Here is a 17417-nt window from a genome sequence, read left to right as displayed (position 1 = left end):
CAGGATCCCTGACGAGAATTTTAGAATAAGAAAAATAATCAGAATACGTTTCTGATCACCTGTTCATGAATAGCGCGCGTATAAATCACTTCAGAACACTAGTGTTTTTGCATTGCGCCCCTTTCAGGATGCATTCGAACCCGCGACCTACATCTCTTCGTTATACAGAAAGAGTCGTGCGGTGAGCACTGCAGAGCACTTCATCTGGTCTTACAAATGATTTTGTTCTGTAAGGAGCAAGGCTTCTGACATAATGAGGAAAAGATAGGGGTGTTAAATATTCTTTCGGAAGAGCAGCGAAGACGAAGAAGTGACAAAAGAGCGCGCGCATTCCATTTTTAGTTTTTTTTTTTTACTCAGCGTCAAATAAACAAGACGTTCTCTATACTTCGGCTCCACTTCCTGGTTTTCAACAAGGGGAAAAGACCTTCCGGGGAACTCCTAAATTTTGCATGCGTCTACATACATGCACAAATACAAGCACACGTATGAACATACATAAAGCGTTGCGGAACACCCCCCCCCCCCCCCCCCACCCCACACTTCGAAAAAAAATTTCTGGCTAAGCCCCTGTCGAGGTTCCAGGCCATGCCGAGCGGTGAGTAGTGGGATCTGTCCAAATTTTCTGTGGCACATACTCGTTCATGACAGGCACGTAGGCGGGGGGGGGGGGGGGGGGGAAGAGGGAATGTCTACGTGCCTGTAAGCCTTCTATATTCGTCCAGCCTTCTATATTCCCGGGCAACTTTTTTCTTTTTGCCATGGAAAGACTTTCTTTCGAACAATTAGGACTTGACCCCCCCCCCCCCCCACCCGAAAAAAAAAAATCCTGGCTACGTGCCTGGTTCATGATGATGATAGTTTTCTGGTAGGCCGTACACACAAATTACGGCGAGCTCGAACAGCGTCGCTGCTAAAAGGCACTTTCAGAAATTCCGGGTGTGTGTGTGTGTGGGGGGGGGGGGGGGTTGCGTCCCACCTTTGCACCCCCCTCCTGACGCGCATGGCTCCATTCGCCTACACCTCCGCTATTTACCCCTGGGAACGATCCTGTAAAGCATATGTTTATAATTTATAATTTTATATCCACCGGTGATTTGATTCTTTTTGGAATTAACGGAATCATAGTCGAGCAAATCGGATTGATAAATGATTGTCAATGGCTTGTACCGAATCGTCGGAGGCCCCCCCCCCCCCTCCCTGTGGTTTACGCCAGTGGATACGTTGTACGCCAGTGGATACGTTGTTAACTTTTAACAGTTGTTTTTCAAAGTGGATGTCGCTGATTCTTCCACGTTTCCACGTTAAGAGGTCAGCTGCTACGCTGAACACTCTCAATACATGCGCTGAAGGGCGGTATTATGACGTAGGAACGCCTTGCGCACAAGCTCGTAGTTGCGCAGTGCTTCGATGCTAGTTTCCATGTCCTCTATGAAGCGTCGCGCTTCGCAGTTGCTGGTGAGGCGTTGCATGTAAGGCCACGGTAAAGGCGAGGCGAAAATACAGGCTCCGTAGGGACCCCCGTCTGACAGGACGGGGCGATCCGCACAGAGCGGTCCCATATTTTTCGGGACGAGAACTGCCGTAGAAGACTGGCTAGAACTTGATTTTGGAAAAAAAAAAAAAAAAAAAAGTAACTGATTGCCAGTAATCAATCACACGGAAACGTAATTGAATTACCCAGAACGTTACAGCTTCGAAAAAAGTAACCGATTACATTACAAAATTCATTACAAACTCAGGTTACGACTTATTACCATATGCGCAAATCGGGAAGCAGACACCAGACCGCTGCACACGAACATTCGGCGCCTCTCTTCATGTGTGGAACCTCATTTCCGATTTGCGCATTTATTGATAATTAGCAAACCTCTGGAAAAAGAATACGCAAACAAAAAAAAAATATGAACAGGTTTCTTGCAATAATTCGTACGTTAAAAGACAAAAAAAATGTGGAACGCTTCACGATTTTGCGTGTCATCCTTGCGCAGGGGCCATGCTAATCTTCTCTGTATCGTTCCAATTTTAGTATATGTACTTTGGAAGTACAGCCGAAGAGTTTGCGTTCAGCTATATATAGCCACCACTTCGGCAGTGCATCTGCCGTGGTGAGGGTCTTTCTATAAGAAAAGTTTCTGAAACACTGCTTCTAATATGTCAACCTAAATTAAAGAAATTGCAGCAATATGTCAGTCGGCAAATGTCTCTTATGCGACTCTTGTTGAGAACTACAAGAAAACGTTTCACTTTATAATATTCGCTTGCAAAACGAGAAGAATACGACGGAGGGCGTTTCAGTTGCGAATGGAGTCGCCCTCTCTCGGGCAACGATGCAGTTAAAACGCCAGCTGACATCTGGCGGCAGAAACAAAATAATGCGCGCGTTATTTATATGTAGCCTTCGAGATTGGTTTGTACAAAAAAATGTTGTATGCTTTAAGTAACTTCACGTAGATGGCGCGGGCATCTGAATACTCGCTTGACTTTTGCTTACACTGTACAACTGTACCTATGCACTCTACTTTTGCTGGTGATAATAATTTGCGAAATTTATTGTATGTGCTTATAACAAATTATAGCGCATAAGTCCACGCAAAACCACTTATGAGTATTTCTTGAGTAGGCTGCGCACTGAACTTCCTTATTATCTCAGCAATCAGAATAAATAGACGCGTGGTGTCGCCAGGGTGTCGCGCAATTTGTGGACGTCGATTTATTCAGCCTTCGACGGCGCCCGTCTATTTCTCCGTCCGTGTCCGCGTCGACCGCTGCGGCTGGCTGCGGCTCATCCGGCGATAGCAGCGGCGAGCACGCATCGACAAGGAAGATTGTGACGAGGAGTACGTAACGTCTGCATGAGCGGACCGCCAGGCACGATGCAGTCGCGCGTGAACATCGACGAACCCCGCTGGGACCAGAGCACGTACTGGGGCCGCGCGCGACACTTCTTCACGGTGACCAACCCGCTCAATCTGTTGTGCACGGGCCACGAGCTGAACGAGTCGCGTGACATCGTGACGCGCTACCGCAAGGGCGACCACATCCCCGGACTGACGGAAGAAAAACTATGGCGCGCCAAGCACATCTACGACTCCGCGTTCCACCCGGACACCGGCGAGAAGGTGACGCTGATCGGCCGCATGTCGGCCCAGGTGCCAATGAACATGACCATCACGGGCTGCATGCTCACCTTCTACAAGACGACGCCGCAGGTGATCTTCTGGCAGTGGGTCAACCAGTCGTTCAACGCGGTCGTCAACTACTCGAACCGTAGCGGGGACTCCCCGATACCTTTGTCGACGCTGGGTCTCTCCTACGTGCTGGCGACTGGCGGTGCTCTGGGAACCGCGCTCGGTCTCAACAGTCTCGTGAAGTCGCTTCCGCCGCTCGTCGGCAGGTTCGTGCCGTTCTGCGCCGTGGCGGCGGCCAACTGCGTCAACATCCCCATGATGCGGATGCGGGAGATCAGGCACGGAATTCCCGTGGTCGACGAGAACGGCAACCGCCTGGGCGAGTCCAAGGTCGCCGCGAAGTGGGCCATCGCCATGGTGGTCCTGTCCCGGGTGGGCATGGCTGCACCCGGCATGGTGTTCCCGCCCATCGTGATGAACACGCTCGAGAAGAAGGGGGTGTTGCAGCGCTACCCGTGGATCAGCGCGCCGCTGCAAGTGGGCATGTGCGGCCTGATGCTGGTGTTCGCGACGCCCCTGTGTTGTGCTATCTTTCCGCAGAAGAGCCAGATCGAAGTGAACCAGTTGGAACCAGAATTGCAGGAGGTCATCAAAAAGCTTCCCAGTCCGCCTACCAGAGTGTACTATAACAAGGGGCTCTGAGGTGCATCTCATAGACCGGTTTACTGCAATTACATTCTAGAAAACACGGTGCATGCGCTGTGGGTTGGGGAGTACATTGTGAGAAGTTTCGAATTCCAGCCTGGGGTTGACACTGAATTGGCTTGCTTTCCTTGAATATGTGTTTCACGGTGTGAATTTCAGTTCAGTGCCCCTAGGCACGCACCCAACTTTTGTGGCTGACTGCTAGCCTGCTGAATGACATATGAAAACATGAGCGGGTTGCTTTGACACCACAGTAAAAAAAATTTGGAAATAATGCTGGCATTCAAGATGCAGTAGTTGCGTCTATAATGCCCTTTATATACTATTACGTAACATTGCCTAGCTAATGCTACATCTTTGCGTATTATATGCATCTGTTGCGTTTTATATGCTGGCTTTGGAGTTATCCAAATCTTGACATAACGGTGCTTTTGTGAGCCTACACAAAAGTGGGATTGTCTTTCGTGTGGTTAGCTCAAATGAGCACAGTTATTTGTGGCCCCACAGACACTGGTAGTAGCAACTCTGGAACAGCTGTAGGCAATGCGAGCTGTACTGCAAGAGCTGTGATACCATTGTGCTTTACATTCGACACAGCAAGCACCGCAGTTCTTTTTTTGCGTGTGAGCATTGCAAAAAGTGTAACGTACTCCTTCCATGTTGCCGACTGGCAATTTATTTTGCTGTCAGAGGTTTATTTTTATGCAACTTTTCTGGGGGCTGTTGTACCTTGTGGGCTTTCATGCTGTGATTGCAAAGGGCTCAGCAGAAACTATATATATTTTCTTCAGGGCAACTATTCCTGGCACACTGGCAAGTGCTGTACATATAATGCCAGCCCGATCTTGACGAGAGGAGTGAAATAAGTCTGTTATTGTTTCTCGATGGCAAGTGTGACTTGCACCTTCCTACGTATCATAGTGACGTGGCTCGCAATAAATGTTCTTTGTTCCTACTTATACACAGCTCTGAAGGTTTGCTATGTCATAGAAGTGCATGGTATTGATGGACGAGAATGTTTGAGACAGGTCACAGATGCTATGGTCGCCCGTTTTACTGTGAATCTGTCTTGTTGCATACTCAGATACATATAGGTAACATCAAGTCATAAAAGGACATTTAGGCCACTACCACGGCAGTTTTGAAGCATGTGTTCCTTGATAAATAAGTGTCTGCATTTTAAATCAATCCTTAAATTTCTTGTAGGGCTACCCCATAATAGTTTTTATGTTGTACAAAAATGACTTGAGCATATAGCCTCAACACTAACTTTCCACCATTAGCCAGATATGGCTGGCCAATAAGCTTGCACATAGGGACAAAGCAAATGGTTTTATATAAAAGACCTTGAAAAGAAAGTTGGTGTATGTAATGTGATTTCCTTATTTACTAGCTAGTTTGTAAGATACAACTTTAAATGCAGAGCTGTCAACACAAGGTACACCGCTGCATCATTTGACACAGAAGCGATTGCTTTTAGGATGCAAGCACCTATGCGTGACCACTTAATTATTAATTTTGCAATGGTTTGTGCATAATTCTACGTGCCTTGTGAAATTAAAGCACTCGCACGGGTAAAAAATGCTGACATTCAAGAGCATGATTTCATTAAATTAAGTGCCACAGGTTAAACAATTTTTTTATGTTCCTGTAAAAAAGATGTGTAATTTCATCTTTCAGAATAGTTGCTTTTGCTAAGTTTAATGTGCCAAAGCTATGGCCACTGTACTCGACGCACATATCGCGATAACACTCTGGAGAGCTTGTTCAAGAAGGAAATAAGAGCTGGGACATGGACAACCGAGGACCAAGTCATTTATTACAACCACAACATCTTATAACTGTGTGTATGTGTCATTGAAGGGGGTGGCTGTCAGGTTTAACGTTCACAGTGATTGAGGATGGAAAAGTAGCTTTGGCAACTTTGTCTGCCATCGACTTTATCAGTCTTTGTTCGCTGCAGGATCTGCGCTGAGAAATACCATGTTTAGATTGGCTGTACATGCAGGTGCCTTGTACGGCCATAAGCAGGTTATTGTGTGTTAACACTGCCGTGCACATTGAAGGTTTCATCGCAATACATAGAGTGCTCCACTTTGTGGTACAACTGGAACTTGGCCTCTGCAACGCAAGTGGTGTTTAGTGCTTTTAGTAATATAATTATTTGATGATGCATTGTTTTTAAGACTGCTCTGAAGTACTAAAGACAATGGCAGGGTGTGCAGCACCTACTGCATCATGCTGAGTGATGTCTCCCAGTGGCACAATAAACACATTTAATGCAGCATAAACTTTTTGGTGTTATCTGTGTGGTAACAATATTTTTCACAAATTCACGTGTGGAAGAAAAAAGCATGTCGAGGACACATTTAGCAAATTTCAAGTTTTACATGGTTCCCTAAAGTGATGAAGTGAATTCAGCATTGTTCTCCTGATGTACATTTATCGAACACCAATTTTAATTGTTGCATGCGATTTATTTTGCATGTGGCAGTCATTTTCTTCTCCTGGAAAACGTCGAGAAGAACCGTATTAACATGAGTTTGATAACTGTTGCAGAACCCTTACACAGCATTGAAATTAGTGTGGTATATATCTCGTAAGCAAAACCAAGTGTGTCGTACAGTCAATAGTTCAAGAACTATGTGCTTGTACGTGCTGTATAAGTTTCGAAGTGCAATTAAAGCAGTCATAATGAGAGATGCAAATTATGACACAGACAAATGAGACAGGACAAGTACAGTCCTATGCTGCTTCATTTGTGTTTGTCCTAATTACACGCCTCATTGCCTAGTTGTGTTGCACCAACTAGCCCCACAAGAAATCCTCCTGCGATAATAACTAATCTACAAGTCACAGCAAACTACGCAACAGATTGCAATCCCAGCTGTCATTGCTCTGCATTTGTTCTTCTGAACTTAACCATCATCGAAATTTGTAGTGAACATTTGGAGCAGGAATTTACCACCTCATCCAGTCACAATAGCTTCAATGTAAAACTGTCAAGTCACGCCTAGTGGTATAATGTCACTTCAGGATGAGAACATTATCATGTCTAAATATGTAGCGAAGAATAATGATGCATGACCTGATTCAAGGATGTAGTCAGTAAGCACATTACTCAACATGGAAAGGCTGTCCCTACTGTTTATGTTCAAGAAAGTTATTTTGGTTCCTTCATTTATTTCGGATTTTCCTCAAATGTGTCTCTGTTTAGACATTAAATGAGAGGTTGGGTGAATGGGATAGTAGGAATATTAACATTTGGGTGGTATTATACCAGTAGTTTGGTTATTATGTGTGAGTAAACATTGTTTTCATGGTGTAACAGCGTAAAAATACGGACGACAACTCGAAAGAGGAGAAGAAAGCACAAACAAGCTCTGACTGTCAACTGAAGCACTGTTTTCGTTCAAAGGTTGTCATGAGCGAGCCCAGTAAGGATGAAGCTGGCATTTTAATTGGCGCAGGGTGGTGGAAGGAGAAATGCTGCACTGTAATCTGTGCATGATGGTGTATAATGAGTGTAAAACGTTCTGGGTACCTCAGCCTTGTGCATACGGGCAAGGCAAATGTTTTTGTATGAAAGACCTTGAAAAAAAAAAGTAGGTAGTGCAGTGCCTCAGTCTCAACGGAGCCTTCACTCTCACTGTTGCAAAACTTACAACCGGCAAGTTGCTGTACATTCACTTGAGGGCTGCTGCACTGCATAGAAGACAATCAGTGAACATGCGTTTAACTGTTCAAGCTATCGCACAGTGCCACTGGTGCTACCTCGCCCGTGACCTTAAGGCTGGATAATTACGAGAGCCTCGCCTGCCTTGCACTGCGCCGAGCGCGCGACATTGTACTTTTATCGGGTGACAGAGATTACACAGGGAACAGGCGAGACAAGGCACTCGACGAGGACGCGCCGGCGTATAACCACTATTTCAACGACGCCGGCGGGCTGCCGCAGATAAGAGCTCCTCTCACGTTTACACAGATTCGGCCAGATTGCGGGAGGGCCGCGTTGCTTGCGAAAGCAGCTCGTTCGAAAGCGGATTTGTAGCGACGGCACAACACATCTCACTTTTCCCTTAGAAGCACGGAAGCTTGGACGAGTTTGTAAGACATGATGGAATAACTTCACGTGTTTCTTTTTTTCTTCTTTTCCGTTTTTTTTTTCTTTTGTAATAAATTCAGTTTCAAGCCAGCGCTCGCGTCGTCTGCTCTTTTTGCTCTGTCCTCGTTTTTCGGCGATGTGAAGTTATTTCATCACTTTTCCCATCCCGCTCTCTCGGAAATCCGTGGCCGAGCTACTGTTTACCGAGATCGAGACACACGCCTCCGAATCGGAGGATAAACATCCCGGGCATCGTTAAGCTTATCTCGTCGGCTCGCGACGGCTCGCTTTTTGATTTTTTATTTCGTCCGCTATCGCCATCTGGCAAGTGGCTAGACGCAGATTATTCGCTTTGTCGTCGAGACCTGTAAGCTTTATGGCATATGCCTCAGCTGCGGAGGGACAGTGAAAAAGAGAAACACGATGTAATGTACAGGGTAGGCCAGTTTGAACAGCGAAGCCGTTGGTTGGTTGGTTGGTCAAACTTTTTTAAACTGTCCTGAGAGAAGCGACTAGCGCGTTTAAGCTAGCCGTAATTTGTGCGGCCTATCAGAAAAATATCATCATGAACGGGTATGTGCTACAGAAATTGGGCGAATCCCACTACTCACCACTGGTCCACTAAAAATGACAAAGGCAACAACTAGCCCAAGAAATGGCATCATCACGGGTATGTGCCACAGAAATTGGGCTAGTCCCACTACTGACCACTGATTCACTAAGAGAGAGAGAGAGAAAGAAAGCTATAGAAAGACACAGACAGAAAAATTTAGAGAAATAATGGGAATAAAGACATGCAAAGATAGAAAGACAGAGAAAGAAAGAGAAACACAGAAAGAGAGAGAACAGATAGAAAAAAATAGAAAGATCAAGAGAGAATTGAAGAGAACGAAGGAGAGAGAGAAAAGAAAGCAGAGATAAAAAAGGGTCGTTCTGTGAGAGGTGCGAACGCAAGGTTCTGGAGTTTGGACCTCCGTGTCGTGACAAACCTAGCATTGTCACAGGGCTGGGCGAAGATACTTTGAAATTGTATCGCGATACGATACAAGATACTCAGCCAAGAAGTATTTCAGATACAGATACAAGGCACTACAACACTGATTGTATCCAGTACGATACATTTCAATTGTATCTTAAGATACTTCGATACATTCGCAAATTCGTTATTACATATCTATATAGTGTAGCACTAAACGCCTATGCACAAAAATGTCCGCTTGAAAATTTATTAACTGCCACCAATTTTGTTTCATTTGAATGAAATGTCTGTTAGTACTTCACAACTTTTGTACTTCTTCTTCAAGGTACACTAGTTTCATTCCGAAACAATTGGCGTGGCTTAAGCGCCTTAAGGACTGACACCTCTTGATACGCCTCGCTGAAAGCGGTTTTTGCTTTTCGCTTTTGTAATTGACTGTGAGTCGCTGCTCTGCTTGCCGACCAGCTAGCGGGTTGCCATCTAATCCCAAGAACTTCAATATGAAGCCTCCGCACGATGGTGCAGTTGACTGCTGTGGATGTCTATGTACCTTTCCCGTGCAGGATCCTGCCCTATTACTGTTTTCGCGGTAACGGATCACAGGACAGGTGCACGCCACCAAGAAAATGTGCAACCCAGAAACGTTTCAGACGTATTGCACCGCTTCACAAAGCACCGCAGGACACTGCCGCTATTCGCACTATTGCCACTTCTAGCTCCGATTACCTGGTGATTAATAGGGAAGCCAAAACAAGGAAAACAAATATATCTCGGGCCGCCGGAGTAAAAATTCGCAGATCCCACGCCGTGGAATATGCTATGCGATGATGCGCACTGTGGCGTAATTTTTCATATTAAGCGAAACATTACGGAATACTAGAGAAATGTGTAAGTGATACACACACCTCATATGCTGAAGAGTCGCATATGTTTATATAACTAGTTGTTTACAGTTTTAACGATGCCAACAGCAACATGGGTGTTACCAACACTAGATCGCTTTGGTGCTTATATTCTTCAGTACTGGATAGCGCGAATCCGAACAGCACAAGGAAGAAACACAAATGCACAGGACAGGCGTTACTTGCCACTAAGCTTCATTCAGCAAAGTTCCCCTGGATATACACACAGCCGAGTGCTGCACGCGCAGCTAGTACGGTTACAGTTCACAGCAGTTATTACAGTTGCGTTAAAGTTGTTATGCTTATACTTGTCCGTTATGACGGAGAACGCACGCACGTTTCACGGACCTGTGTGTATGTGTAGAAGGGGTTCTTAGTTCTGAACAAGTCATCATTACGATGATCAGTGAGCACCAGCAGCCGCACGATCGGATCCGATCGATTGCGGCTATACTTAAGTGTAGTGGTATGAAGTTCTACTGGTGGAAATTCTGGATGCCTCCTTACGATGAAATGATCTAACGCCTCCTGTCCTGGATGGCATCGAGACTATTGATGCCCTTCCACATGCAAGCCGTCTTTGCGCAGTAAAGACCAGGCGTTGTTGTTCTTGATAAATCAATTTTGATCACGGTAATGATAGAGGTCTGGCTCTCTCGCCAGATTTACAGAAGCATTGACCCCGTGCGTGATCCACGTGTGGACCACGTTGTGGACCAAGTGAAAGCTTCGTCATGAGCAACCCGGAAACGTTGGAGGCAAAATCTAGATGCCCGTGTACTGTGCGATCTCGGTGCACGTTAAAGAATACCAGATGCTGGCAATTCCGGAGCCCTTCGATACGACTTCTCTCGTTATCATATCGTGGTTTTGGGACATAAAATCCCGACAAATATTATTATTATTATCCATTTCCTTGCTTGTCAATGTGTGCGTTCGCCGTATCACCTGTGGCACAGACCCGCATAACATGAACTCTGGTACTATGTGCCACCGTGACTGAGAGAAAGGGTTTCTAGCTACGCGGCGATTTTGCGTTACATGTCATGATCAGTGATCTTGTTCGCCATACACTGATCCCCTGCTAGGCCAATTTTGGTATACTACAAGTTATGGAGACGACCAGGAGAGCGCCCAGACGTAGGCGGCTAGATAGATAGATAGATAGATAGATAGATAGATAGATACGTAGATAGAAACGCCCAAAGTGCCTGAGGTTCGCTAAGAAATGCTTCGCATTTAAAATAGAAAAGCGCTTGCGTATCAAACACAGCGAACAAGTATAGGAACGCGATACAGGCGGCACCTCCAAGAACAAGTGATGTATTTAAGAGCTAATAATATGATTAAGAATAATTGTTGCGTTTTGCATTGCAAAACCACGATATGATTATGAGAGACGCTCTAATGGAGGGCTCCGGGAATTTCGACGACCTGTGGTTCCAAAACCTAAATATAAGCACACGGACCTCTAGCATTTTCTTTCCATCGAAATGGGGCCGCCGCAGCCTTGGGGTCAGCAGTCAAGCACCATAACCACTAGACCACCGCAGCGGGTAACTCCTAATAGCTACGGCAGTTAAATTCAGTGCCTATGGAAGATTGCGTGAAACGGCTCGTTGGGACGCTCATGAGGAAAGCGGAGCATTTGGTGAAAATTCACAGTGAAAATTCACAGCGTACATGTAAAATTAAAGTGAGCTGCAAGTCGTCATAACTCTCATCGAACCTTTAGTATAAACGCGCCCGATCTCACGTCGGTGATGATGTACTGGGCAGAATTCACGGAAGATTCACGGTTTACCGATGAACCTCCGCAGCTTCGCCCACTAATCATCATTCACTCCGTGGATATGCTGTGATTTTTTGTTACTGTATTCATCAGGCTCTCCCGCATTATTATATATTTGTTCTTAACATCGCCTTTACATAACAGTAAATTCAAGTGGAATATAAGTATTTGAACAGTAGCAGAAATGACGCACGATAGTTAAAAATCAGTATAAAGCAGAAAGCTTATCTTGGCAGCACGTTAAAGACTTACTGCAGTAAGCAGACAGGAAAAAAGCAATATAGAGACGTAGGTAATGTATGGGATGGAAAAGAAGGACAGCTAAGAAAGAACTTGCGCTAATAATCAAGGTATGATATTAAAAACTCCTTGAATAAAAGAATAAGTGACGTACTCCAGGATAGCGTCTGTTATGTGAATGCTTGTTTTGTTGGATGCAGCATCGGTACCGGTGGTGCTATAGCTGTTGGAATATTACTTGCACATAAGTCAATCTCATTGCATGTAAGTCAAACTTACATCCACGAGATCCTTCAAACCACCGACGTGTGAAAGCCACGAGACGCAAAGCAACCCGCCATTCTTGCATTCTTCAGACTTCGTAATGAAGCACCACGCAAGAGAAACGTCGATAACGACACTACAGCGGCATCAGAATGTGTGCGAAAGACACCGCACGCATTGGAGTACGCGGCACAGGATATAGTGCCCTTTTCATCGGTGGGGTCCTTGAGACGGTAAGGGTGAGACACACACATCTACCTTCGCTGTGGATCTTTCGTCTTTCACACAAAATCCTATAGGACCACCTCGGAGCCAGGCCCGTAGCCAGAAATTTTTTTCGGAGGGGGGGGGGGGCACTTGCTGAAAACCGTGACTTTTTGAGAAAAACACTTATTTTTATTATTTATTTTTGGTAAAAACACCTACTTCACCAACTTCACCTACTTCAGCCAAGGGGGGAGGGGGCGGGCCCCCAGCTTCCCCCCCCCTAGCTACGGGCCCGCTCGGAGCTGTAGGTCTCTGTACTAAATCCAACGTCTCTCTTCTGCTCAAGGTGCTGGGCAAGATCAGGTAGGTAACGATACCTCCAAGCAAAATGTCTAGGCTGGGATGTTGCAATAAAATTTCTCTCTGCCGCGACTGGGGCTGAGAGAAGACCGGATGGTTAGCTAGCTGCAGGGTGATACTGACCACTACAGACTGGGGAGGATTGCTTCCCCCCGCACATCAATCAATAAGCTGCAGGCATGGCACGGCGCCTCCTCTACACCAATACGCATCCAACCCCGGGACTATCACCCAATACAATATTCGGCCAAATGTAAATTTTGTCAAGAAAGGGCGGACCTAGATCACATTATTCCGGTCTGCCCATAGGCGCCCCGACAGGGCCGAAAAATTCAGGATGGGTAGCAGTGGGAGACCGTGCTGCTCATCAAGACCCCTAAAGACGAACCCAATCCTCAATTGTATACATTCTCGTTGGTCCACGGTGGTGCTGCCACCTCTCATTGCCTAAAAATAGCGCCATCAGAATGAGGAAATATAGCGGAATTCGCCGATGCACAGAATAGTACCTCGGGACGACAATTCGGAGAGAGAGAGCTGGTGGCGACGAATTGAAATTTATTGCACTGCGTGCCGAAAGTTATTCCTGTAGGAAATGCGTATGTATGTGGAAAGCAGTCAAATTAATTAAAAGCATATCATTTACTGCGAAACGCGCACGCGCGTCGTTGCCCTTCGCTGTTCTGTCACGTTTTGACAGACAGGCGTACGTATCAGGGCAAGTAACTGGAGGCCAGTGTAGAGTGCACGTGAATGCAGATAATCATAGCGCTATTTTATCGGCATAGAACTAACGCAGCTGTGCCGTTTGTTAACACTTCTGAGCGCATTTATAACTCTGTGGGTGCAAGGCCAGTAAATTAAGGTTTTCACTGCCTTGGAGTTTGCCACACAGGCTTAATTGTCGTGCACGAAATGTGCACCAGAAGCCTTTGATTCCGCACTGCTGCATGGGTATCTAGTATGCTCCAAAAAGGAATGCCGATACTTGTACATGAACCTTAGCAGTTCAAGGTGCCGTTGTAGTCGCATTGTCACACTTTCTTGGGCGTGAGACTCGCGCTCCTTTGCAGTATTCGACCGTACAACTCCTGCAGTCGCTCGAGTAGCGCTTCGTACCGCTGAGAGCCCTTCAAGACGCCGGTCAGAGGGCTCGGGTTCAAACCGAGCTGGGAGCTGGCTGCAGTTTTGTACTTGGGATATTGCTCGACGAAGTGTTTCATCACGGCCTGCTGCAGGACGTTCGGGTACGACGAGTTGCCCAGGAGGCAGTCCTCGAGCACGTCGCAAATCGCGACCCTGAGGGTCTGGAAGCGCAAGCTGGCGTTGTAACCGGTCGTTTTTTCGAGCCAGGTTCCGAACTCGCGTCCCAGGCCAGGTTCGTTGGCCAAAGGCTGCTCGATGAGCAACGACTGGATTGAAACGAGTACAGTCTCAAGAGTCATGTCGGGGGTCCACGAGGGCCCGGGAAACGTGCCCAGGATGCTGAGCGAGACAAGCCCGCTGCTGTACAGGTTCGGGCTGAAGCGCACCCTTCCGGCATCCGTCGTCATGAACCGTACCAGCGGCGGCCTGGCCGGGTAGTCGGGGGGGCACTTGAGCACGAAATGGAAGAAGCCTCCTTCGTACGGCGTGTTGTCGGGACCCACGATGACGGCGTGGACGTTGGTGATGTTGTTCTCTTCGGGCTCGACGAGCACTCCAGGCGCCGGGTCGTCGAAGATGTTCACGAGGTCGCGGTTGAGTCTCAGCAGGCACTGCACCGACGGCTGCTCGGGCTGGCATAACGCGGGCTCCAAACCGTACACGGTTGCAGGTCGCCGCGATTCGTCGCTGGTGGAACTAGAGGCAATGGCGGCTGCGGCTGCGAGCGGACGACGCTGCATTCCGTTGACCGTTTGTGCTGAGGGCAGCGAACTGACCGTGCTCGTGATGATGGCAATGATGTTGGTGCTGGTGATTATATTCATTTTGTGGCACATACCCACAACGGGTGACGGATAGGCCAGGAAGCGGGTGGTACATCTAAAATAAATGATTACTAAATCAGTAAAGAGAAGGACACGAAACATTTAAAGGAAAAGAACGAGATAAATCGTGTAGGAATTCTTAAATAAAACTTTTAAAGAAAACGCAACTTCTTCTTATTATTTTTATTAGCAAGAGGAGGAAATGGACGTTGGCTGAGATTCAAGGTCAAATGCTAGCACAAAGGTGTTTTCTGGGTTTGTACCAGTGTTGCGGAATGGGCGCCTCCATTCCATTCCAATTCCGTTCCGGGCAATTAGAACTAGCCGCAATTCCATTCTTTCCAATTCCTCGGAATGAAAAAAACATAGCTCATTCCCACTCCGGGAATGGCTGGGCAGTTCAATTTCATTGCTGTAATTCCTCAACGTGGGAAAGGCGTCTTGATGGTTTTATCGAGTTAAGAATGAACGCACCATAAAGCTGATGTCATCAGATGCATTAAGAACTGCAAAAGTACGTGGCCGTGGATACATGGGCTCTCCTGCTTCGGCTGGCTTCCCGAGCCAATGCTTTCAAAAGTTTATTCTCTCTCCCTCTCTATACGGAGGGGGAGGGCACACAGGTCATCGTGTACGACTGTGTGCTGTGCTGACATACCGACAGAATTTCGGGCAAAGGCGCCCCTGTATCTAGGCAGGGGGGACGTTATTGCAAAAGGGTGGGGGGTAGGATGTGAGACGGCGCGCAAGCTGGTATACGAAAGCTTCAGTGAACACAAGTATTGCGCTAGCGTCCATATCCATCAAAACTTAGAGAAGCGCTTTTTAGAGTACGCGTCCGAGTCGCCGACGGTGACAGAAGCCAAAACAAATAAGTGAAGAGTGGGGAGACAGCAGTCGGCTAGGGCGCCGCCGAGGAAAAAAAAAATCACAAGGCGTTGGGGAGTGGGGGGTATGCCGCCGCGGTAGTTCCACACTACTAATACCGACGGCATAAAACCGCGGTTTTGCGCGAAGAATAGAGACAAACTTCAGAGCAACACACTGTATATAAGGACATAACTGTAGTAGGCGCATCGCTCATAAATGCACCGTGCTTGTAATCAGCCAAGCCATTTTAAAAGTATTGCTTTTTTGTTAAATTCGAGGCTCTGACTTACTGATGTTTGAAGTTTGAAAAACAGCGCGTAGACGAAAACGTGCTCTATTCTCGGAAAAAAAGACGTAATTCCATTCCCATTCCTTTCCGTGCAAAAGGCGCTTAATTCCATTCCCATTCCATTCCTCCAAGCGTTGTCCCCATTTCATTCCCGTTCCATTCCGGGGCCGCGAAAATGGGGAATAATTCCGGAGTCATTCCAATTCCGGAGTGGCAACTCCGCAACACTGGTTTGTACCGAGGAAGTAGAGCTATCGCCCTAAATATATTCACGGATTTCTCTGCGAAGGTTAGTCATGTTACAGCAAATGTTAAAATATTTTCTCTTTCTGGGCTTTTTCTTTGGGCTTATGCCGTGGGAACGTCTACACGGCCACTTGCGAAGCCGTGTGCAGTGCTAGAGCAGGTAAAAGAGAAGTTTGTATCACAAAAGAAGGATGAAACACAAAAGAAATGTCGCTGTCATTCCCTATGTGCACAAGTTCTCCCATTGTCTAAAAAAAGTTGGTGCCCGCTACGGCGTGCAAGTGGTTTTTAGCGCCCCTAACAGACTTGGAAAGATTTGCGCTGCTGTTCACAATAAACTTGAAAGAAGTTCTACCTCACGAAAAGGGGATTGCATCACGAAGCATCAAAATCAGTTTGTGCCGTGTGCTTCAGGTGTTGTCTACAGCATCCCAGTGACGTGTGGGCGTTGTTACATTGGACAGACGGGACGCTGCGTAAACACCCGTCTTAGAGAGCATAAAAATAATCTAAGTAACAATTATGGGTCACATCTAGCTGCCCACTGCAAAGGTTGCAAATGCACGCTTCTTTTTCATAAAACTACTGTTATTTTTTGGCACAGGGATGATGCTGCGCGTGAGGTTATGGAAGCATTCTTCATTAAGAATGCTGGGGAGAGTTGCATCAGCTCTCCTTCAGTGGCGCTATCGCGAACCGAAATTAGTTTTTTGGAGGCGGGGTAGATAGACGCTTTTTGGCTTTTGTGTTTTTGTTTTTCTGGTTTTGTTGGCTTACCCTGCTGCTACCTATCTGGTATTATGACGGTAGAGTTTTACCTATCGCTAAAAAAAAAAGCGCTCGTCTGTGAACTTCTTGTCCTTCGTCCCGTCTTTTGCGCTGCTCTAAAATATTATAGAGAATAATAGCCTAGGTAATTGCTCTGATTCCATAATTCGGTCGATTATCATACCGACGGTCACTTACCTGACATTATTTTAATACCACAAAATCATCTTTATATACGCGGTTATCATTTTAAAAATGGCAGCACATCCAAGACGCCCTGTTACATACAACGAAGCTTCGATTCGCAGCATATCGAATTTGTTCTCACTCGACTCTACGCATATCTTTTGCTCGGCTTTCTGTTTCTCTGTCAGATATCGTTTAGGTCACTTGACGGCGAGGACGGTAATGGACGTTTAAAAGTAAACAGCCTAAAACGGTTTCAGAGGCAAGCTAGCTTCCTGTGCCCTTCTTCGCGTACTCGGCTTGCCATGGAGGTGCACATGGAAGCGCCGACGCGCCTTCCGACGTCAAGACGGGCAGCAGAGCGCATGAGCAACGTGAGGCGCCACTTCCTCCAGTGCACTAT

The 17417-nt window shown here is 46.6% G+C and overlaps 2 protein-coding genes and 1 non-coding gene across 3 annotated transcripts; 1 reads left to right on the top strand and 2 right to left on the bottom strand.

Annotated features, from left to right (window-relative positions):
* Positions 1 to 1946: 1946 nt before the first annotated feature.
* LOC119392071 (U6 spliceosomal RNA) lies at positions 1947 to 2049 on the bottom strand. Its single transcript, XR_005183663.1, has one exon. It is a non-coding gene; the product is annotated as a U6 spliceosomal RNA (small nuclear RNA).
* A 695-nt stretch (positions 2050 to 2744) lies between these two features.
* Positions 2745 to 6535, top strand: LOC119390476 (sideroflexin-3). Its single transcript, XM_037658093.2, has one exon. The coding sequence runs from the start codon at positions 2856 to 2858 to the stop codon at positions 3831 to 3833; it is 978 nt and encodes a 325-aa protein (XP_037514021.1). The 5' UTR covers positions 2745 to 2855; the 3' UTR covers positions 3834 to 6535.
* Positions 6536 to 13719: 7184 nt separating this feature from the next.
* On the bottom strand, positions 13720 to 14655 carry LOC119391450 (ubiquitin-conjugating enzyme E2 Z). Its single transcript, XM_037659131.1, has one exon. The coding sequence runs from the start codon at positions 14653 to 14655 to the stop codon at positions 13720 to 13722; it is 936 nt and encodes a 311-aa protein (XP_037515059.1).
* Between the last annotated feature and the right edge of the window lie 2762 nt (positions 14656 to 17417).

This window comes from Rhipicephalus sanguineus, chromosome 4 (assembly GCF_013339695.2).
Source record: "Rhipicephalus sanguineus isolate Rsan-2018 chromosome 4, BIME_Rsan_1.4, whole genome shotgun sequence".
Lineage (NCBI taxonomy): Eukaryota > Metazoa > Arthropoda > Arachnida > Ixodida > Ixodidae > Rhipicephalus > Rhipicephalus sanguineus.
The sequence above is the reverse complement of the archived record's forward strand: the minus strand, read 5'-3'. Positions and strand labels throughout refer to the sequence as shown.

Bases quoted from the DNA above. Each gene is read 5' to 3' on its own strand.
- LOC119390476 (XM_037658093.2), top strand. From the start codon at position 2,856: ATGAGCGGACCGCCAGGCACGATGCAGTCGCGCGTGAACATCGACGAA.
- LOC119391450 (XM_037659131.1), bottom strand. From the start codon at position 14,655: ATGAATATAATCACCAGCACCAACATCATTGCCATCATCACGAGCACG.